Source organism: Crassostrea angulata, unplaced genomic scaffold (assembly GCF_025612915.1).
Source record: "Crassostrea angulata isolate pt1a10 unplaced genomic scaffold, ASM2561291v2 HiC_scaffold_186, whole genome shotgun sequence".
NCBI lineage: Eukaryota > Metazoa > Mollusca > Bivalvia > Ostreida > Ostreidae > Magallana > Magallana angulata.
Window position 1 is genome coordinate 32,089 of NW_026441739.1, and position 23,310 is coordinate 55,398.

A 23,310-nucleotide genomic window follows, 5' to 3' on the forward strand; every position below is an offset into this window, starting at 1 on the left:
TTTATGTATTTAATCTTATCTTAATATATCCAAAGATAAAGATCGTCAAACAGTATTTTCCAGTCCAAGCTTTGACTGCTCCTACAAAATATCTATTTAGTATAGCCCGAAAGATGGATGCATTTAAAAGATGAACCAATTGAAACTTCGATCATAAAGTGCAACAGCAATCTTTTGTCTTAAAGTGTCCTCCGTATAAAGAAATACGATTAAAATATATGAAGAAATATAACTGGGAAAATCATCTGTTTATAAATTATTAAAATTAAGTGTCCAGAATTATAAAGATTTGTGTAATCTGGGGATATATCTATATTTAGCAACATTATTTCATAAATTATTTTTGTTATGCATGTTATCCTGTGTCTCTATTTCATATCTGATATTGTATCAAGCCAAATGTCTATAAATATCATTTTACGTATGTAATATGTTGTTCATATTGCCACAATATGATTATATATTGAGCAAATAAAGAATGACTCTTGTTTATTCATTGAATTTGAACCTAATACTGAGCATGAAGCTGTAGATATGTTAAAGAGTGTTGTATATTTGAAACATTTGCAAAAACTCTTTATTAGCTTTACTTAAAAAAAAGTAACGGTAATGGTAATGCATTACTTTACTCATGTAATGGTAATGTAATGCATTACTTCAAGAAAATCAAGTAATGGTAATGGTAATTTTATGCCCAAATTCATGAAGTAATGGTAATGTAAAGCATTACTTTACAATGTAATTCGCCCCAAGCCTGATTTTGTTATATCACATATGGCTTCATATTAATAAATAAATCATTCTTCTCAAATAGAGACATATCTACCATTCATTTCCTTCCAACTTCCTCTTCCGATTGCCTTTTAATGGACAGAGGGTACATATAACATTTTGTAATGTAACAAATAACTCCCTCTTGCTTCGGTTGCTTATGGGATTTTGAGAGACTGTATAATTGTTTGGTAATGTTTTTCTTCAAATGATTTTTATCTCATCTTTTATCCAAGCTTTGAAATTCTGCTTTCAGTCGTGCTACAGAAGTGGAGTCATTGCCTTCATGAATGGCACTGATCTCAAACCCATCGTCCTTTAGTCTTCTCAACATACTTGCTGCCATGTCCAACTCCATTGCCTTACTTGAACCTATTGTAAATAAAAAAAGTCAGCCTTGTGTTACTAATTGAACGCTAATTAAAAAGAAATGAATTCCATAGCTCAGTTATATACCCAAACTAGCTTGTTTAGAGGCAATTAAATCAAATCGAATATCTCATGTAAATTTTTTGCACCTAAAAATCATGCAATTGTAGAAAAAGTTATTTTGACCATATTGTTTAAAATCTATATTGTAAACCATTTCATGAAAGACTTTGTATTCCTATATACATGTGCAAAATTGTAAATCATACATACTGGTATTTGTATAATATTAATTTGATTTAAAAATCTAGAATTAAAACACTTATCAAGTATATCCTATCTATGGATATGAACATGCAATAATTCAGATTAAAAATAATAAATAAATTAAATATTTAGCCTACTTACCTTCCCAATTACTGTTACAGACATGAGGTGGAACTTTCTCTCTTCTCGAAAAATGATGAGTACAAATGCTGCATAACCAGGTTCGATAATCAAAGTATATCACTATATCTGTATTTGGTTCGATCATGCTACTATGGCCTATAAGATGATAAAAAGATAATCTAAAAACTAAACCAAAATTCATTAACAGCTATATCCTTGTTTTCATGTATAATTTGGTTGGAGAGAGAGAGAGAGAGAGAGAGAGAGAGAGAAAAGATAATGAGCACATAAATACAAAACACATTATAACATAATTTCTGTTAATTAAGTTGAATATTACGTGTATTACTGTTATGCTGGCTCCAAATCCACGTGTCTGCCATGCTGCGTCAAAGCTTGCTTCCATGCTGGTGCTCTCTGTGCCTTTTTTTTCTTTATCTCTCCTTTATCACACGACTGTTTTGCCTTAAAACATGAATATTATGGTTTAATTATGTCCTGTTAAAAAAACTGAAAATAAAATCTTTTTTTACCTGCTAGAATGCATATAATTATCAAAAAGTATTTTTTGAGTCAACAAATTTGTATGTTTATCAAACAATTAATTTCGTTTTTCCATACAACACTTAAAGTCAAAATATATTATTGATTTTGGCAGAATAAAGATTATAAAACTCAAATGGATAGACCTAGCGCTATATGATTAGAAACAAATGTTCTCTCAAGGGGAAAACAACCAAAGTCATTATCATATAATAACCTATTAGACTCACAGCAATTGTGGTTTAATCAACCAAAGTCATTATCATATAATTACCTATTAGACTCACAGCAATTGTGGTTTAATTAATATTCAAGGTATCAATTTTCGTAGCTGCAGCTCTGTACCTCCCGACACCAAGTTCATCCATTTGATTTTTTTTCAGACCAGGAGTACAGACCTGCAGCTACAATTTTTAGTGGATAAAGTGAAAATAACATTTGATTTCATAGGTAAACTTAACAATGGAATCAACGAAAATTGGTATTCAGCAAATATTAAAGAAACCACTGTGACTGCTAGTATTTTTTTAATTCTATGATTTCTAAAAAAGAAAGCAAACTAATACAATCTTATTCAATTGTTTTTTAACATGACTTGATAGGGATTTGGACATTTCCTTTTCTCGCCTTATGATTGTTGATTGGTTTGGTGGTGGGATGTTGCATGCAGCTAAAAATTTCTGCAAGTGGGTTGGCCCCATTCCAGAGTGAATCTTGCCTACAAAAAGAAGAGCTAGTGAAATATTTTATAAGTGATATTTATGAGAACAAATATATTTATAAAAATGGTACTAAAATTAACTTTATAGTTTATTAAGAAAGTTTAGATGAAATAACAAATATTAATATCAATGGCCTTGCCGGCAAATATGTGTGCCAACTAATAAGATGCAAGATCCCCAACAGTAATGTATGTATCTTTCAAACAAGTCAAATGGATTGCACACATTCATTCTGTGATATATAAATGTTATATATATATATATATATATATGAATAATTATTAGTATTTAATATATATAAATCTTTGCTGTGTTTTATGTAAAAAAAATTGATTTCCATAATGTTTCACTTTCTCAGACCAAATGAATCTTGCTTGAATGCCAAGAAAAAAGGTTCTGCAGTTTTTTTCATTTAGATGTATTGCTCCAGATTGTATATGTGTTTGCCATGAGAAGGAGGGGGTGTCATTACACAATGATACAAAGCATGGCTAATAGAGTTGGAATTGATTGTTTTTTCATCATTTTTTACATTCATCTATTCATGACTGAGTGATAATTCATTAACTGAAATTTGATATGTATTGTGAATATTTCAATACATTGGATTTTCATTTATAAAAGAGTCTGACTTAGTAGGTTGCATGGTTTTACTTATAGTTGTGATTGTAATTTATCAATCTTACCTATAGTAACTTTTTTATTTATGTCAAATACACCCTTCTCATTTCTTTCGCCGGTGGTTAAGGTGTTAATATAAAGACACTGGGGACTGTGGCACGGAATATGTAGGAAGCTTCCTAGGCCACTGATCTTTTCGTCTACGATATGAGACAGATGAAGGGGATGAGAACACTTAACGCAAAACATCTGGTCAGCAATATCCTTCAGTTCAACTATCCTCCTGCCGTCCCTCCATGAAATATCACTGCCCTCTGCCACTGTCTCCACGAGCGCGATGTCTGCATCGTAATAAACATCATGGTCAGCTGTTTGTGAATTATAGCAATCGTTTGCTTCGAGTGAATACAAGTGCTCTGTTCCTCTGGTTTTACTCAGGTCATAATTAACTTTATTGAAATATCTTAAACGGTTTGATCTGCTTGCTGTACCTTTCTAAACAAATTTCCCTTTCACTTTTGGCTGGTCAGAAGTTGAACTTTTCGATTGACATTTGTTGACGTTTACCATTACTTTTTTAACTCGATCATGCGCACGACGTTTTCCGGAAATGGTTACAGTAAACAATTCCTTTTTTAGACGTCACATGAATCGATCACGTGACGCCTTGCAATCGCTTTCTTAAGATACAGGGTGTAGAGTATGCAAGTGTTAATGTGTAGTGCGTACGGGTTTCAAGGATTAAGGTATAGGGTGTGGGGGTTGTAAGGTTTAAGGTATAGGGTAAAGGGTGTAGGGGCTACAAGGATTAATGTATAGGGTATAAGAATTGCAAGGGTTATGGTATAGGGGTTATAAGGCCAAAAGTATAGGGTATAGGGCATAGGGTAATAGATGACCAGTTTTTTTTTACCATAGCAAGTTGATCAAGTTACTAAAAATAGAAATCCGTGTGATGTCATTCTATATTTGTCTTGTTTTGTGTCGTTTTGATATTTGTTACTTTGAATGCCATTTTGGATATTCTTTTGAAAGGAGTTTTAATATTATATCGTTTACAAGGTAAGTTTTTTTTAAATTTCGATTTATGTTATTAATAATGTGTAATGTATTTTAGAATTTATAGAATCATTCACTTGAAACTTGTTGTTGTCTGTTTTTGGATGCATATATCAAATTTTTTTGTTTGTTCATTGTGTTTCTGTACGTATTGTGTAATCTAAGGAAATGATTACAATTTGAACAAAGGAACTTATGTGCAAGGCAATAACCTCGTACAATACGTAAATGATATATATTTTTAACCAAAGAAAGATTAAATTCCAAATTATCACATTTGTAAACAATAACAGAACTTGAACTGTTTGAACGAGTTATCCTTCTTTCATGGTGTCTTAATTGTTTCACAAAGAGTCATACTTCCATCCAATGTTGATTTACTGTAGGTATTGATGTGATTTGAGATTAGTTAAGGTAGAAATAAAGTCATTAAGATTACTGATTTATTTTGGTTAAATTGTTTGTGTTTTAACAAATGAGTGTAGATTATAGGGTGTGGAACATTGGGTGTTATGGTTAGGGTTAGGGTTAGGATTGGGTTAGGGTTAGGGTTAGGGTTAGGGTGGGGTTGGGTTAAGGTTAGGGTAAGGGCACTTTGACGTGTTGCATGTGCGGAATTGCGGGACTCCGCCTATTTTAATCACATGACTTGTCAGTCATGTGGATTATGTTTGCAAGTGTGTACGTTTCTTTTATAGTTGATTTTCGTAGAATGATTTGTGTGCAATTGGATGTGCAATTTGTTTTTTAGCGGTAAGTTGGTTTACTGTACTGCATGTTTTAATTATCGAAAGATATTTTACATTATTGCTTATACATATTAAGTAATTAATGGGATGTAATAATCTTAAATAAGATATAAGTAATGAGATAGTATTTTATATAGAGAGAGGAATTCACTGAAAAGCAAACAATAAGATACTGACGGAAGGTTACCTGCGATATGATACAAAATATTTAGAATCAATGATTGCATAATTCTCTAATATCAACTTATATAAATTTTATTAATTATAATTTATAAGTACTGAGGTTGTACATTTTTTATGTACCCTAGATACACCTTGGGTATACCCTGGGTATACCTAGGATATACCCTGGGTATACCCTATGTATACCAAGGGAATCCTCTAGGTATACCCTGGGTATACCCTGGGTATACCTAAGTTAGTGTTTACGAATGTATTGGCCACGTTCACTGTTATTCTAATACGTTTTGTTGAAAATATTTCACAATTTTAATATAAATGATATATCATTAAAGAGACCTCCGATTATTTCAGATATGTAAAGTTAGCTTTACGTAGATGGATATAAAAGTGAATCAATATGAAAGGAACGTTTATTTTATTTTGAAAATGACTTCTAACGAAGATGGGTTAGGGTCAAGGTTAGGGGAATGGGTCAAAAAGCACAGTTTTTGTAACTTAAAGGCACACTTGACTTAAGCCAAAAAAGTGTGCTTTGTAACTTAGGGTTAGGGTGAGGGTTAGGGGTTAGGGTAAATGGTTAGGGTTAGGGTTATGGTATAGGGTTAGGGTTAGGGCTAGGGTCAAGGTCAGGGTCAGGGTTAGGGTAAGGGTCAGTGTTAGGGTTAGGGTTAGGGTATAGGGGTATTTGCGAGGGTTAGGGTTAGGGTTAAGGTTAGGGTTGGGTTAGGGTTAGGGTATAGGCACTTTGACGAGATGCGTGTGCGGGAATGCGGGACTCTGCCTATTAATCCACGTGACTGTCAATCATTTCCTTCTATAAATATCTGATGATTTGGTTTTTTATCATTCTTTTGATTGTGACTCTGTTGGATTATATGTGTTGTTCACTTGTTAAAGGTAAATGCATTTTTTAATATCATTATTTAATTGCTCATTATCTTGCATTCTAATGTTAAGTAGCAATAGATATGAAATTTTATAAACATAGTAGTTATTGCTGGTAGTAATTGATAGACTATTGAATTGATCTATACTTAACAATTAAATTTCAATTGTAGCAAGAAATTCATCAAATGTAGTGAATGATTGATATTAATAAAACTTTTTGATATACTTAATTAAGATAATTACGTTAAGAACTTTGGCTCATTAAGCTTAATGTCTAACATTGTTTAACTCAGATTTAAACCCGTGTATACACTGGGTTCAACTAGGGTATACCCCGGGTTTACCCTGGGTATACCCCGGGTATACCCTTGGTGTACCCCGGGTATACCCTGGGTTAAACCCGGGTATAACCTGGGTTAAACCCGGATATATCCTGGGTTTAACCTGGGTATACCCTGAGTTTACCCCGGGTTTAACCCGGGTTTAACCCGGGTATACCCTGGCTTCACCCCGGGTATACCCTGGGTTAAACCCGGGTATACCCTGGGTTCAACCCGGGTATACTCTGGGTTAAACCCGGGTATACTCTAGGTTAAACCCGGGTATACTCTGTGTTAAACCCGGCGTATACCCTGGGTTTTACCCGGGTGTACCCTGGATTAAACCATGGTAAAGTCTGAGTTATATTTAGGTTTACCCCGGAATATACCCTAGACTAGGGTTAGGGTTAGGGTTAGGGTATAGGCACTTTGACGGGATGCGTGTGCGGGAATGCGGGACTCTGCCTATTAATCCACGTGACTGTCAATCATTTCCTTCTATAAATATCTGATGATTTGGTTTTTTATCATTCTTTTGATTGTGACTCTGTTGGATTATATGTGTTGTTCACTTGTTAAAGGTAACTGCATTTTTTAATATCATTATTTAATTGCTCATTATCCTGCATTCTAATGTTAAGTAGCAATAGATATGAAATTTTATAAACATAGTAGTTATTGCTGGTAGTAATTGATAGACTATTGAATTGATCTATACTTTACAATTAAATTTCAATTGTAGCAAGATATTCATCAAATGTAGTGAATGATTGATATTAATAAAACTTTTTGATATACTTAATTAAGATAATTACGTTAAGAACTTTGGCTCATTAAGCTTAATGTCTAACATTGTTTAACTCAGATTTAAACCCGTGTATACACTGGGTTCAACTAGGGTATACCCCGGGTTTACCCTGGGTATACCCCGGGTATACCCTTGGTGTACCCCGGGTATACCCTGGGTTAAACCCGGGTATAACCTGGGTTAAACCCGGATATATCCTGGGTTTAACCTGGGTATACCCTCAGATTTAAACCCGTGTATACACTGGGTTCAACTAGGGTATACCCCGGGTTTACCCTGGGTATACCCCGGGTATACCCTTGGTGTACCCCGGGTATACCCTGGGTTAAACCCGGGTATAACCTGGGTTAAACCCGGATATATCCTGGGTTTAACCTGGGTATACCCTGAGTTTACCCCGGGTTTAACCCGGGTATACCCTGGCTTCACCCCGGGTATACCCTGGGTTAAACCCGGGTATACCCTGGGTTCAACCTGGGTATACTCTGGGTTAAACCCGGGTATACTCTAGGTTAAACCCGGGTATACTCTGTGTTAAACCCGGCGTATACCCTGGGTTTTACCCGGGTGTACCCTGGATTAAACCATGGTTAAGTCTGAGTTATATTTAGGTTTACCCCGGAATATACCCTAGACTTGGGTTAGGGTTAGGGTTAGGGTATAGGCACTTTGACGAGATGCGTGTGCGGGAATGCGGGACTCTGCCTATTAATCCACGTGACTGTCAAGCATTTCCTTCTATAAATATCTGATGATTTGGTTTTTTATCATTCTTTTGATTGTGACTCTGTTGGATTATATGTGTTGTTCACTTGTTAAAGGTAACTGCATTTTTTAATATCATTATTTAATTGCTCATTATCCTGCATTCTAATGTTAAGTAGCAATAGATATGAAATTTTATAAACATAGTAGTTATTGCTGGTAGTAATTGATAGACTATTGAATTGATCTATACTTTACAATTAAATTTCAATTGTAGCAAGATATTCATCAAATGTAGTGAATGATTGATATTAATAAAACTTTTTGATATACTTAATTAAGATAATTACGTTAAGAACTTTGGCTCATTAAGCTTAATGTCTAACATTGTTTAACTCAGATTTAAACCCGTGTATACACTGGGTTCAACTAGGGTATACCCCGGGTTTACCCTGGGTATACCCCGGGTATACCCTTGGTGTACCCCGGGTATACCCTGGGTTAAACCCGGGTATAACCTGGGTTAAACCCGGATATATCCTGGGTTTAACCTGGGTATACCCTGAGTTGGGTTAGGATTAGGGTTAGGGTTAGGGTTAGGGTTAGGGTTAGGGTTAGGGTTAGGGTATAGGCACTTTGACGAGATGCGTGTGCGGGAATGCGGGACTCTGCCTATTAATCCACGTGACTGTCAAGCATTTCCTTCTATAAATATCTGATGATTTGGTTTTTTATCATTCTTTTGATTGTGACTCTGTTGGATTATATGTGTTGTTCACTTGTTAAAGGTAACTGCATTTTTTAATATCATTATTTAATTGCTCATTATCCTGCATTCTAATGTTAAGTAGCAATAGATATGAAATTTTATAAACATAGTAGTTATTGCTGGTAGTAATTGATAGACTATTGAATTGATCTATACTTTACAATTAAATTTCAATTGTAGCAAGATATTCATCAAATGTAGTGAATGATTGATATTAATAAAACTTTTTGATATACTTAATTAAGATAATTACGTTAAGAACTTTGGCTCATTAAGCTTAATGTCTAACATTGTTTAACTCAGATTTAAACCCGTGTATACACTGGGTTCAACTAGGGTATACCCCGGGTTTACCCTGGGTATACCCCGGGTATACCCTTGGTGTACCCCGGGTATACCCTGGGTTAAACCCGGGTATAACCTGGGTTAAACCCGGATATATCCTGGGTTTAACCTGGGTATACCCTCAGATTTAAACCCGTGTATACACTGGGTTCAACTAGGGTATACCCCGGGTTTACCCTGGGTATACCCCGGGTATACCCTTGGTGTACCCCGGGTATACCCTGGGTTAAACCCGGGTATAACCTGGGTTAAACCCGGATATATCCTGGGTTTAACCTGGGTATACCCTGAGTTTACCCCGGGTTTAACCCGGGTATACCCTGGCTTCAGGGTTAGGGTTAGGGTTAGGGTTAGGGTTAGGAGAATGGGTCAAAAAGCACACTTTTCGTAACTTAAAGGCACACTTTGTGTAACTTAATGAAAAAAAGTGTGCTTCGTAACTTAAAAAGGTGTGCCTTGTAACTTAAAAGTGTGCTTCGTAACTTAAATAGTGTCAATCGTAACTTAATGTTTCGGGGTTTGGCCACTTTGCCGTTTTTCATTTTTGACCGTTAGCGGATCTGTAGAAAACATCAAAAACGGTTTCTAACCCTCTGGGTCCCGTCGCAATATCTTCGATAGTCTCTGAGATAGCTAACCCCGGTAGCGACACTTTTGTAACTTAATGACCATCAAGGGTCCGAACTCAAAAGTCAGAGGGTGAAATTGTTGAACGCTTATAAATCGTTAAAATAAACATTATATCGTTAACTAATGAGGTTTATCGCATTGTCTGGACATCGAAATACTTGAATTTACATAAACGTATTCATGTTGCTGTCTATTTTTGGAGATTTTCTGACCCGAACTAGTCACTTGATGTATTTTATTATTTGATAGGGTGAATTTTTTGAACGAGTCGAAATCGACAAAAACTTGATTAAATTGTTACTCGATTAGTATTGTCGCATTGCCCTGTCATGGAAATACTTGAATTAATGTCAAGATAGTCGTTTTTCTATGTATTTTTGGAGATGTTTGAACCTGATTGTTATGTATTATCTATGCAGCTCTGACTATGCGGGGCCACTAGGCTATCTGCCCACTTTGCACCAGCTTTCTTTTCCATTATGCCTAGGGAGGGAATTGAACCCTCGTACATAGTCATAGAACTGCATACTACCTACAAACAAACAAGATTTATCTCTGTCTCTCTCTTTCTCTCTCTCAATTAGATTACATAATCACCAATACAGCTGATATGGTGTATTCGAGCACATTTCCTGTTATCAACCAGGAAAAGGAGTGGGTTCAATTCCCACTGTCAACAAAAAATGGTGATACATGCACAATCTTATAAGCATCTTTTGTCAAGCACAACACTTCTTCTTATAGCTATTTGTGACATTTTCTCTAAGAAGCACTTTGAATGTTTTAGAAGCAATTTGTCCTATCTTTTTGTATACAGTTCTGACTATGTGGGGCCACTAGGCTATCTGCCCGCTTTGCACCAGCTTGTTCCATATGCCTAGGGAGGGAATCGAACCCTCGTACATAGTCATTGAACTGAACTACTTACAAAGATCTCTCTCTCTCTCTCTCTCTCTCTCTCTCTTAATTAGATTACATAATCACCAATAAAGCTGATGTGGTGTATTCGAGCACATTTCCTGTTACCCCCCAGGAAAAGGAGTGGGTTCAATTCCCACTATCAACAGAAAATAGGTGATACATGTACAATCTAATGGTTAACTTTTATCAAACAAAACACTTGTTCTTATAGCTATCTGTGTCATTTTCTCTAAGTAGCACTTTGAATGTTTTAGAAGCAATTAATTCTATCGTTATGTATACAGCTCTGACTATGCGGGGCCACTAGGCTATCTGCCCGCTTTGCACCAGCTTGTTCCATTATGCCTAGGGAGGGAATCGAACCCTCATACATAGTCAGGGTTAGGGTTAGGGTTAGGGTTAGGGGTTAGGGTTAGGGTTAGGGGTTAGGGTTAGGGTTAGGGTTAGGGTTAGGGTTAGGGTTAGGGTTAGGGTTAGGGTTGGGGTTAGGGTTGGGGTTAGGGTATAGGCACTTTGACGAGATGCGTGTGCGGGAATGCGGGACTCCGCCTATTAATCCACGTGACTGTCAATCATTTCTTTCTATAAATATCTGATGATTTGGTGTTTTATCATTCTTTTGATTGTGACTTTGTTGGATTATATGGGTTTTTCACTTGTTAAAGGTAACTGCATTTTTTAATATCATTATTTAATTGCTCATTATCCTGCATTCTAATGTTAAGTAGCAATAGATATGAAATTTTATAAACATAGTAGTTATTCCTGGTAGTAATTGATAGACTATTGAATTGATCTATAGTTTACAATTAAATTTCAATTGTAGCAAGATATTCATCAAATGTAGTGAATGATTGATAGTAATGAAACTTTTTGATATACTTAATTAAGATAATTACGTTAAAAACTTTGGCTCATTAAACTTAAGGTTTAACAATGTTTTACTCTGTGTTGAACCCGTGTATACACTGGGATCAACTAGGGTATACCCTGAGTTTACCCTGGGTATACCCTGGGTTTACCCCGGGTTTACCCCGGGTATACCCTTGGTGTACCCAGGGTATACCCTGGGTTAAACCCGGGTATACCCTGAGTTTATCCCGGGTTTAACCCGGGTATACCCTGTGTTAACCCCTGGTATACCCTGGGTTAAACCCGGGTATACCCTGGGTTAAACCCGGGTATACCCTGGGTTAAACCCGGGTATGCCCTGGGTTAAGCCCGGGTATACCCTGGGTTAAACCTGGGTATACTCTAGGTTAAACCCGCGTTTAATCTGTGTTAAACCCGGGCATACTCTTGGTTAAACCCAGCGTATACCCTGGGTTTTACCCGGGTGTACCCTGGATTAAACCATGGTAAAGGCCGAGTTATATTTAGGTTTACCCCGGAATATACCCTAGACTATACTCGGGTTTAACCCAAGGTTGATCTTTGAGAATAGAGTTTAATATATATTTTTGTTAAAAAATTAATTAATTGAGATATAATGCCGGGTAATTATTTCTTATCATCATCTAAGTTGAAAATTAGATATTATAAAAAAAAAAGCTTTTCTTATTACGAGTGTCTAAACACGTCATATTTTTTTAAAATTTTAGATGGATATGGAAGATACGGAACAAACTTTTTCTGAAACGGTGTTGGAGAATTTCAACCTAGCCAAGGCGTACAATTCTGTATCTGAAACACCACAACTCTTTTTAAGAAGGGATGATCGGATTTTTGGAAGATGTCTGACAGTCGATGAAGTAGAAAGAGAAGTATGGTTGAGATATTCCTTTGACATTGATGGATGCGTTGTGGAGTTTAAATCTTTGGCCGCAATAAGAATGCCCGTGAGACATATCACACTGTTTCCAAATGATAATGCAAGTCTACGGAACGTTAGAGGCTTTTTGAAAAAGCACGTCAGATTAACAGAATACAGTAAAAGCGAACTTATGACCTTCTCAAACAGCTTAGGGTTCCAGCTATTTTATGAAAGAGGGTGGGAATGTTGGATAGCTTTAATTCCTATGCACCAGATGCATTCAGTTGCATTATCCATTCAGCAAGTGAGACAACAAGCGCTCGCCACATTTCTTCAGCTGAGAGAGAATTTTAAAAATACACTAATGGCTCTTGCTTTGCGTGGAGAGGCTAGAAGAACTCTCGAAAAGAATGACATAAATGACGTTCGAAAAATGTTCATTTTACCTGACGATTGTTATGCAATACTCGATGCTTTGCAAGCATCTTTAAACCAACTGACCCAAACTGGACTTTTGAGACCAATCATATTTTGCTTCCGCTTTGGTGAAAAAATGACCTGTGGATTATCATTGTCAGATTTTAATACCCAATTTACATTGCGTACAACTATCCATGTTGCTGCAAACATACTGTCAGACTCTGAAGAAGTTGATCTTCTTTGGTCTACTGCGGGATTGCAACAAATCATCGGCCACAGAGGAACACTTTGTACATGCTTATCATTCAAAGACTGTGCCAACTATCAGAGCAATCTAGATGGAAGACCAATGGATATCAAAACTTGTTTGCGGACGATTTGTCGTTTTCCACACGAGGTGCAGTTTGTTCAACTTTACGCTGACATTCCACATCGTCAACCCAATTGTCGATATCATCCAGTGTCGGGTTGCATTGTTGGAGGTATGTGTTTCCCACGATCGACAGCAGAGGCATTCCTACGCGACGCTGATCATTATATATCTACATTGCAAAGCAACTGGACATTACTAAGGAGAAGTACATGTAGGATTGAATTTGTTGTTTCGCAGGATTCAGTTGCTGACCATATAAATGCTATGGATTTTATTAATTTAACCAATCTAGAAGTACTTTTAGAAACTGTACCTCTGTTGGTGCCTTTTCCTTTGCATATTCTAACATGCATTCGACATTTGGGTTTATGGATTTGCAAGGAACTTAAAGAATTATTGAACGAGTATAAAAAAACAGGAAATGTGCGTGCCACCTGGCAATCCTATCAGTTGGAACTAGCCTCCGAAAAACTTTTGTGGGGAAAGCCACTTTGTGGAAGGAGTACATCTTACTCTATCAATCTAGGACCAGGAGCTCTTGGTCCCAGTAGAAGTTCAACTGACCACTATGGATTTCTATCTTTAGAAGTGTACTCAACCTGTATGCAAAACGAATATAGCATTCCCCCACAAGAAATATGGACAACATCTGAGGTCATATCTAAGATGATAAAACGGTCAGTGGGATTGCACGATCACTTGGATGGCAGCTATGGAGTCATTGGTCGACATTTGGTTGTTGCCTTACTACATGACCTGCACGAAACTGGCAAGGCTGCCAGTTACGTTCTTTTTGAAGATTTCCTACGAGAGATAAAATCTTGCAAGACAACATTTAAGACAGTCGGTGCTGTAACAATTAGATCGCTGGTCAAACTGTTAACAACAAACAGAAGAACAAATTCCCAAATGGTTTTCCCCAGCTTGTACCTGCTCTTGGATAAAAGTAATATATCAGTGGCAGAAGTCATAAAAGCTGGTATTCTTGAACTTGACCTTAAACATTTTCCAGCTGTTACAACATATGACAGGCATGGGAATATGACACTGACTTGGTCATTTAATGATAAATTCTGGACGGTTGTATATGACAAACGTTCTACAGATATCACAGAAAACACACTTGTCACAATATCAGATTTAGTAAGAGGTGAATTGGAAAAACGGGGGCTAATATACCCAAGTAAGATTAAGAAAACCCCAAAGATTCTTCCTTGGTTAACAATGTGCCTTCGAAGGCTCCAGAAAGAAAATATGGATATGGAACAATTAGTAATAACAATGACGTATATCAGCTGTATTGCACTTTTGATGCAGGGCCAATATGTCGAATATGACAGGTTAGCTTTACTGACGATCGACCTACCGGTAGATAAAAACAAACTGATCGCCTTGGAGATTTTGTCAAAGTTGCAATTGGCCAGCTTTAGATTTCGCAATTTGCAGTTAAATCGCTTGCACTTCACCATCCCACATAAACTTGAAATGTTGACAGGAGCAGAAAAGAAAAGTACGAAGAAGGGAGAAACAAAGCAATCAGAAGAGGTTACTACCAATGACAATAAAGTCGAAGAACTCCCCCCAAAATACGTCGATCATGACAATGCTGACGATGACCCTATTCTATTTGATAAAGACATCGGACATCGAAGAACTTCCACTTGCTTCCCGATTTCTACATCCTTGAAAGCTCCCTGGTCAGCCCAAGAGTTGGAATTCCTGCATGCTCAAAGGTTGGCAGAAGTTACCATTCGTGAAAAATACGAACGCTTTAAATTACAGTGTTTAAGATCAAATATTCCTTTCCGTACATTTCGGGCTTTTGAAACAAAACTACAAAGACTTTCAAATAAGTAAATATATGCTGCAAGAAGCATAATTTAATTGCATTTACATTTAACAGTTATGTGAGTTATAAGTCATGTTTGATTATAAGCAGGATATTGTTGATTTCGGAATTTCTACATCGGCAATCACTAAAGCAAATAAATTTTGTCTAAGTTTATTTTTGTCTGAGTATTTAATTTGGAAGTAAATGTGAAAAAAGTAATCTTTGACTTTTATTTCTTTATCAAACATTTATCAGGGGGTTTGTGAAATTTAAAACATTTTTTTTAACTTCTTAAATAGTTTCCGTCGAGTCTATTTTTTGATAATGTATTGTGTAGAGAATGGAAGTACTTAAGAATAAAAAATTGTTTAGATGGCTAAAAGTTTCTTGTGAATCAACCTAATGAACTAAGAACTTCAATTAAATACTGAGAAAGGGTTTTTTTTTCTTCAAGGTCATGATTTCACAAAGTCTCCATTTATGTTGAATAAGAAAATTGAAAATGTTTTGAATTTTTTTTTATCATAGTGTATAATTTATTAATGGTTTAAGTTCGCAGACAGATCTTTGTCCGCAAACATAGCGTACTAAATAAATCACGCACAAAAATGTATGAATGAACTATTTCACTTCTTTTTGAACTGTTTTATAATTTAAAACGGCAAGATAATCTTTTACCATAACTTGCAATTACAGGACAAAGTAAACTCAAATATTTGGCAGTTGCAAATGCTTACTCGAACGTTGAGCTTATGGATTGATGATACACAAGCCGTGTTAACTAGTCTTTCCCATCACTCAGAGCACCTGCTAACGTTAACACAGAAAGCACAGTCATTGTTTCCTTGTCACTCCTTCAGTGCAGACGGTGATTTTCTTAGGAGAGGTAAGCAATTCATTAATTGAAAGTAATCAGTATACCTAATAATAAAGAATGTTTAGAATGCAAAATTAATTTCTTGTTTGTCTAAAGGAAGTTCAAATAAAAAAATAATAATATTAAATCATTCTACAATTTTAGAATATGTACAGACTTCCATAGATAAGATTAAAATGGCTCAATCAAACACAATTGGTTTTGTTCTTATAAAACAAAATATTTTGTCACATACGCTTATTTTAATTATTTTACGATGTTCCTGTGCATTACAGATTCCTCACTTGTCTTGAATTAAATAGCAGTATGGAGAACGACTGGCTATCCGAAGGTAATTTTTATAACATAGATATTGAAACATTGTTTAATATAGCAAGCATATTACAACTTTACATGCATGTTTTTGAATCATATTTGATAGATGAAAACGATCCAAAGTATGAAGCCTTAAGAGAATTTGTCCTTGAGACTCTCGGGAAGTTCAGTCGTAAAATAAGAGAAGTTGGTATTAAGCTTGAAAACCTTGAAAAAAAATTGGACTCAGGAACAGAATGTGCCAAGTTCGAAGCTGATTTGGACCAGATTCATAAGAAAATTGATAAAGAGGTGAAGCCTGAATTTGAAAACGCACTTTCCTTCCAAATTAGTCAAGTGAACTCGAGAATAGACGAGTTAGAAATGGCTCTAGTAAATCCTAAAAAGAGAAAAATGATAGACAATGAAGAATTTGAAGAAGAGGAAACAGAAGCTAAGATCGCGACATCTGTGGAAGAATTAAATGAAAACATAAGAAAAGAAGTCGCGGAAGTGTTCAAGAGCATCGAAAGGAGCTACCGCAAAGAACAGGAAAAAGTTTCGAAGTTACAGCTAGCGTACATTCATTACTGGCTGGGATTGCAGGAAACCATTTCTCCAAGTAAGTATAATATACTCCATGTATAGCAACGGGGAAACGTTTATAGTTAAATTAAGATAAAAGAATGAATGCCAGTTTCATGTATTCGTAATGCTTATGCTTTGAGATATAATGAGAACTCAAAAAGTGTTGTTTTGTTACAATAGCAAAAATGGTAGACATCCAAAATTTGATAAAAGATGGTGTGGAGGATCGCATATGGAGCGAGGGATGGAAGCCAGACGTCCGCGGGGATTTCACCAACTATTTACAGGACAAAGTAAAGAAAATAGTCAAGAAGAAAAGAGCAATCAACGAAAGAACAAAGCTCCAGCAAGAGCTAGACAACTTGGTTGGGAATGATTTGCAATAAAAGTTTGCTTATGGTTTGTGTAAAAAGAAAAGCATCTGTTCACTAAGTATTGCTTATCATTTATGTTATCCTTTATGTAAACCTTTTGTTAGTGCAAGGAAATTTGCTAGAGTAATGACAGGTAAAAGAAGCAGGAAGCTATATATTATATTAACATTATGTTGATGTAAGGAAAGTAACTTCATAAAATATATGTTGATGTCATTTTTGATAAGAGTAAAAAATGAGTATGTTTTAACAACAAATATGAAAACTAATAAACGAATGATCTTTAAAATAATATGTTGGTTAGTTTTTCAAAGGTCCGCCCAGCGCAATATCAGTTATGCATAGTGGATAAAACTTTATCCCTTTAAAAATCCAAGTTTGGGAAAGTTTAATGTATATTTAATTTCAACAGCCTCTGTACAACATTATCCCCGAATATCAAGGTCTGGGATTAGATTTTAGATGATAAACCCGGGATGACCCTAAAAATCAGGGTTAGCTCGGGGTTAGCCCTTAAACTTCCGGGTTGGGGAAGGGTTGGTGGATATTTCATGTGACCTACCTCTGTACAACATTATCCCCGAATATCAAGGTCTGGGATTAGATTTTAGATGATAAACCCGGGATGACCCTAAAAATCAGGGTTAGCTCGGGGTTAGCCCTTAAACTTCCGGGTTGGGGAAGGGTTGGTGGATATTTCATGTGACCTACCTCTGTACAACATTATCCCCGAATATCAAGGTCTGGGATTAGATTTTAGATGATAAACCCGGGATGACCCTAAAAATCAGGGTTAGCTCGGGGTTAGCCCTTAAACTTCCGGGTTGGGGAAGGGTTGGTGGATATTTCATGTGACCTACCTCTGTACAACATTATCCCCGAATATCAAGGTCTGGGATTAGATTTTAGATGATAAATCCGGGATGACCCTAAAAATCAGGGTTAGCTCGGGGTTAGCCCTTAAACTTCCGGGTTGGGGAAGGGTTGGTGGATATTTCAGGGTTGGGTTAGGGTTAGGGTTAGGGTTAGGGTTAGGGTATAGGCACTTTGACGAGATGCGTGTGCGGGAATGCGGGACTCCGCCTATTAATCCACGTGACTGTCAATCATTTCTTTCTATAAATATCTGATGATTTGGTGTTTTATCATTCTTTTGATTGTGACTTTGTTGGATTATATGGGTTTTTCACTTGTTAAAGGTAACTGCATTTTTTAATATCATTATTTAATTGCTCATTATCCTGCATTCTAATGTTAAGTAGCAATAGATATGACATTTTATAAACATAGTAGTTATTCCTGGTAGTAATTGATAGACTATTGAATTGATCTATAGTTTACAATTAAATTTCAATTGTAGCAAGATATTCATCAAATGTAGTGAATGATTGATAGTAATGAAACTTTTTGATATACTTAATTAAGATAATTACGTTAAAAACTTTGGCTCATTAAACTTAAGGTTTAACAATGTTTTACTCTGTGTTGAACCCGTGTATACACTGGGATCAACTAGGGTATACCCTGAGTTTACCCTGGGTATACCCTGGGTTTACCCCGGGTATACCCTTGGTGTACCCAGGGTATACCCTGGGTTAAACCCGGGTATACCCTGAGTTTATCCCGGGTTTAACCCGGGTATACCCTGTGTTAACCCCTGGTATACCCTGGGTTAAACCCGGGTATACCCTGGGTTAAACCCGGGTATACCCTGGGTTAAACCCGGGTATGCCCTGGGTTAAGCCCGGGTATACCCTGGGTTAAACCTGGGTATACTCTAGGTTAAACCCGCGTTTAATCTGTGTTAAACCCGGGCATACTCTTGGTTAAACCCAGCGTATACCCTGGGTTTTACCCGGGTGTACCCTGGATTAAACCATGGTAAAGGCCGAGTTATATTTAGGTTTACCCCGGAATATACCCTAGACTATACTCGGGTTTAACCCAAGGTTGATCTTTGAGAATAGAGTTTAATATATATTTTTGTTAAAAAATTAATTAATTGAGATATAATGCCGGGTAATTATTTCTTATCATCATCTAAGTTGAAAATTAGATATTATAAAAAAAAAAAGCTTTTCTTATTACGAGTGTCTAAACACGTCATATTTTTTTAAAATTTTAGATGGATATGGAAGATACGGAACAAACTTTTTCTGAAACGGTGTTGGAGAATTTCAACCTAGCCAAGGCGTACAATTCTGTATCTGAAACACCACAACTCTTTTTAAGAAGGGATGATCGGATTTTTGGAAGATGTCTGACAGTCGATGAAGTAGAAAGAGAAGTATGGTTGAGATATTCCTTTGACATTGATGGATGCGTTGTGGAGTTTAAATCTTTGGCCGCAATAAGAATGCCCGTGAGACATATCACACTGTTTCCAAATGATAATGCAAGTCTACGGAACGTTAGAGGCTTTTTGAAAAAGCACGTCAGATTAACAGAATACAGTAAAAGCGAACTTATGACCTTCTCAAACAGCTTAGGGTTCCAGCTATTTTATGAAAGAGGGTGGGAATGTTGGATAGCTTTAATTCCTATGCACCAGATGCATTCAGTTGCATTATCCATTCAGCAAGTGAGACAACAAGCGCTCGCCACATTTCTTCAGCTGAGAGAGAATTTTAAAAATACACTAATGGCTCTTGCTTTGCGTGGAGAGGCTAGAAGAACTCTCGAAAAGAATGACATAAATGACGTTCGAAAAATGTTCATTTTACCTGACGATTGTTATGCAATACTCGATGCTTTGCAAGCATCTTTAAACCAACTGACCCAAACTGGACTTTTGAGACCAATCATATTTTGCTTCCGCTTTGGTGAAAAAATGACCTGTGGATTATCATTGTCAGATTTTAATACCCAATTTACATTGCGTACAACTATCCATGTTGCTGCAAACATACTGTCAGACTCTGAAGAAGTTGATCTTCTTTGGTCTACTGCGGGATTGCAACAAATCATCGGCCACAGAGGAACACTTTGTACATGCTTATCATTCAAAGACTGTGCCAACTATCAGAGCAATCTAGATGGAAGACCAATGGATATCAAAACTTGTTTGCGGACGATTTGTCGTTTTCCACACGAGGTGCAGTTTGTTCAACTTTACGCTGACATTCCACATCGTCAACCCAATTGTCGATATCATCCAGTGTCGGGTTGCATTGTTGGAGGTATGTGTTTCCCACGATCGACAGCAGAGGCATTCCTACGCGACGCTGATCATTATATATCTACATTGCAAAGCAACTGGACATTACTAAGGAGAAGTACATGTAGGATTGAATTTGTTGTTTCGCAGGATTCAGTTGCTGACCATATAAATGCTATGGATTTTATTAATTTAACCAATCTAGAAGTACTTTTAGAAACTGTACCTCTGTTGGTGCCTTTTCCTTTGCATATTCTAACATGCATTCGACATTTGGGTTTATGGATTTGCAAGGAACTTAAAGAATTATTGAACGAGTATAAAAAAACAGGAAATGTGCGTGCCACCTGGCAATCCTATCAGTTGGAACTAGCCTCCGAAAAACTTTTGTGGGGAAAGCCACTTTGTGGAAGGAGTACATCTTACTCTATCAATCTAGGACCAGGAGCTCTTGGTCCCAGTAGAAGTTCAACTGACCACTATGGATTTCTATCTTTAGAAGTGTACTCAACCTGTATGCAAAACGAATATAGCATTCCCCCACAAGAAATATGGACAACATCTGAGGTCATATCTAAGATGATAAAACGGTCAGTGGGATTGCACGATCACTTGGATGGCAGCTATGGAGTCATTGGTCGACATTTGGTTGTTGCCTTACTACATGACCTGCACGAAACTGGCAAGGCTGCCAGTTACGTTCTTTTTGAAGATTTCCTACGAGAGATAAAATCTTGCAAGACAACATTTAAGACAGTCGGTGCTGTAACAATTAGATCGCTGGTCAAACTGTTAACAACAAACAGAAGAACAAATTCCCAAATGGTTTTCCCCAGCTTGTACCTGCTCTTGGATAAAAGTAATATATCAGTGGCAGAAGTCATAAAAGCTGGTATTCTTGAACTTGACCTTAAACATTTTCCAGCTGTTACAACATATGACAGGCATGGGAATATGACACTGACTTGGTCATTTAATGATAAATTCTGGACGGTTGTATATGACAAACGTTCTACAGATATCACAGAAAACACACTTGTCACAATATCAGATTTAGTAAGAGGTGAATTGGAAAAACGGGGGCTAATATACCCAAGTAAGATTAAGAAAACCCCAAAGATTCTTCCTTGGTTAACAATGTGCCTTCGAAGGCTCCAGAAAGAAAATATGGATATGGAACAATTAGTAATAACAATGACGTATATCAGCTGTATTGCACTTTTGATGCAGGGCCAATATGTCGAATATGACAGGTTAGCTTTACTGACGATCGACCTACCGGTAGATAAAAACAAACTGATCGCCTTGGAGATTTTGTCAAAGTTGCAATTGGCCAGCTTTAGATTTCGCAATTTGCAGTTAAATCGCTTGCACTTCACCATCCCACATAAACTTGAAATGTTGACAGGAGCAGAAAAGAAAAGTACGAAGAAGGGAGAAACAAAGCAATCAGAAGAGGTTACTACCAATGACAATAAAGTCGAAGAACTCCCCCCAAAATACGTCGATCATGACAATGCTGACGATGACCCTATTCTATTTGATAAAGACATCGGACATCGAAGAACTTCCACTTGCTTCCCGATTTCTACATCCTTGAAAGCTCCCTGGTCAGCCCAAGAGTTGGAATTCCTGCATGCTCAAAGGTTGGCAGAAGTTACCATTCGTGAAAAATACGAACGCTTTAAATTACAGTGTTTAAGATCAAATATTCCTTTCCGTACATTTCGGGCTTTTGAAACAAAACTACAAAGACTTTCAAATAAGTAAATATATGCTGCAAGAAGCATAATTTAATTGCATTTACATTTAACAGTTATGTGAGTTATAAGTCATGTTTGATTATAAGCAGGATATTGTTGATTTCGGAATTTCTACATCGGCAATCACTAAAGCAAATAAATTTTGTCTAAGTTTATTTTTGTCTGAGTATTTAATTTGGAAGTAAATGTGAAAAAAGTAATCTTTGACTTTTATTTCTTTATCAAACATTTATCAGGGGGTTTGTGAAATTTAAAACATTTTTTTTAACTTCTTAAATAGTTTCCGTCGAGTCTATTTTTTGATAATGTATTGTGTAGAGAATGGAAGTACTTAAGAATAAAAAATTGTTTAGATGGCTAAAAGTTTCTTGTGAATCAACCTAATGAACTAAGAACTTCAATTAAATACTGAGAAAGGGTTTTTTTTTCTTCAAGGTCATGATTTCACAAAGTCTCCATTTATGTTGAATAAGAAAATTGAAAATGTTTTGAATTTTTTTTTATCATAGTGTATAATTTATTAATGGTTTAAGTTCGCAGACAGATCTTTGTCCGCAAACATAGCGTACTAAATAAATCACGCACAAAAATGTATGAATGAACTATTTCACTTCTTTTTGAACTGTTTTATAATTTAAAACGGCAAGATAATCTTTTACCATAACTTGCAATTACAGGACAAAGTAAACTCAAATATTTGGCAGTTGCAAATGCTTACTCGAACGTTGAGCTTATGGATTGATGATACACAAGCCGTGTTAACTAGTCTTTCCCATCACTCAGAGCACCTGCTAACGTTAACACAGAAAGCACAGTCATTGTTTCCTTGTCACTCCTTCAGTGCAGACGGTGATTTTCTTAGGAGAGGTAAGCAATTCATTAATTGAAAGTAATCAGTATACCTAATAATAAAGAATGTTTAGAATGCAAAATTAATTTCTTGTTTGTCTAAAGGAAGTTCAAATAAAAAAATAATAATATTAAATCATTCTACAATTTTAGAATATGTACAGACTTCCATAGATAAGATTAAAATGGCTCAATCAAACACAATTGGTTTTGTTCTTATAAAACAAAATATTTTGTC

At 36.2% G+C, this 23,310-nt stretch overlaps 3 protein-coding genes and 1 pseudogene across 3 annotated transcripts; 3 read left to right on the forward strand and 1 right to left on the reverse strand.

The window, feature by feature from the left end:
* Positions 1 to 829: 829 nt before the first annotated feature.
* LOC128169719 (uncharacterized) lies at positions 830 to 3,986 on the reverse strand (annotated as a pseudogene).
* Positions 3,987 to 12,401: 8,415 nt separating this feature from the next.
* Positions 12,402 to 15,350, forward strand: LOC128169717 (uncharacterized). The gene has a single exon (XM_052835810.1). The coding sequence runs from the start codon at positions 12,626 to 12,628 to the stop codon at positions 15,194 to 15,196; it is 2,571 nt and encodes an 856-aa protein (XP_052691770.1). The 5' UTR covers positions 12,402 to 12,625; the 3' UTR covers positions 15,197 to 15,350.
* A 1,003-nt stretch (positions 15,351 to 16,353) lies between these two features.
* On the forward strand, positions 16,354 to 17,523 carry LOC128169710 (uncharacterized). The gene is made up of 3 exons (XM_052835802.1): positions 16,354 to 16,378; positions 16,469 to 16,963; positions 17,110 to 17,523. The coding sequence occupies exons 1-3, from the start codon at positions 16,354 to 16,356 to the stop codon at positions 17,313 to 17,315; spliced, it is 726 nt and encodes a 241-aa protein (XP_052691762.1). The 3' UTR covers positions 17,316 to 17,523.
* A 1,912-nt stretch (positions 17,524 to 19,435) lies between these two features.
* On the forward strand, positions 19,436 to 22,384 carry LOC128169716 (uncharacterized). The gene has a single exon (XM_052835809.1). It carries the CDS (start codon positions 19,660 to 19,662, stop codon positions 22,228 to 22,230), a length of 2,571 nt encoding a protein of 856 aa, XP_052691769.1. The 5' UTR covers positions 19,436 to 19,659; the 3' UTR covers positions 22,231 to 22,384.
* The last annotated feature ends 926 nt before the right edge of the window (positions 22,385 to 23,310 follow it).

Excerpts from the sequence above, each read along its gene's own strand:
- LOC128169716 (XM_052835809.1), top strand. The coding sequence starts at position 19,660 with ATGCCCGTGAGACATATCACACTGTTTCCAAATGATAATGCAAGTCTA.
- LOC128169717 (XM_052835810.1), top strand. The coding sequence starts at position 12,626 with ATGCCCGTGAGACATATCACACTGTTTCCAAATGATAATGCAAGTCTA.
- LOC128169710 (XM_052835802.1), top strand. The coding sequence starts at position 16,354 with ATGGAGAACGACTGGCTATCCGAAG. Across the intron at positions 16,379-16,468 it reads GAACGACTGGCTATCCGAAG|ATGAAAACGATCCAAAGTAT; the intron begins GTAATTTTTATA and ends CATATTTGATAG. Across the intron at positions 16,964-17,109 it reads GCAGGAAACCATTTCTCCAA|CAAAAATGGTAGACATCCAA; the intron begins GTAAGTATAATA and ends TTGTTACAATAG.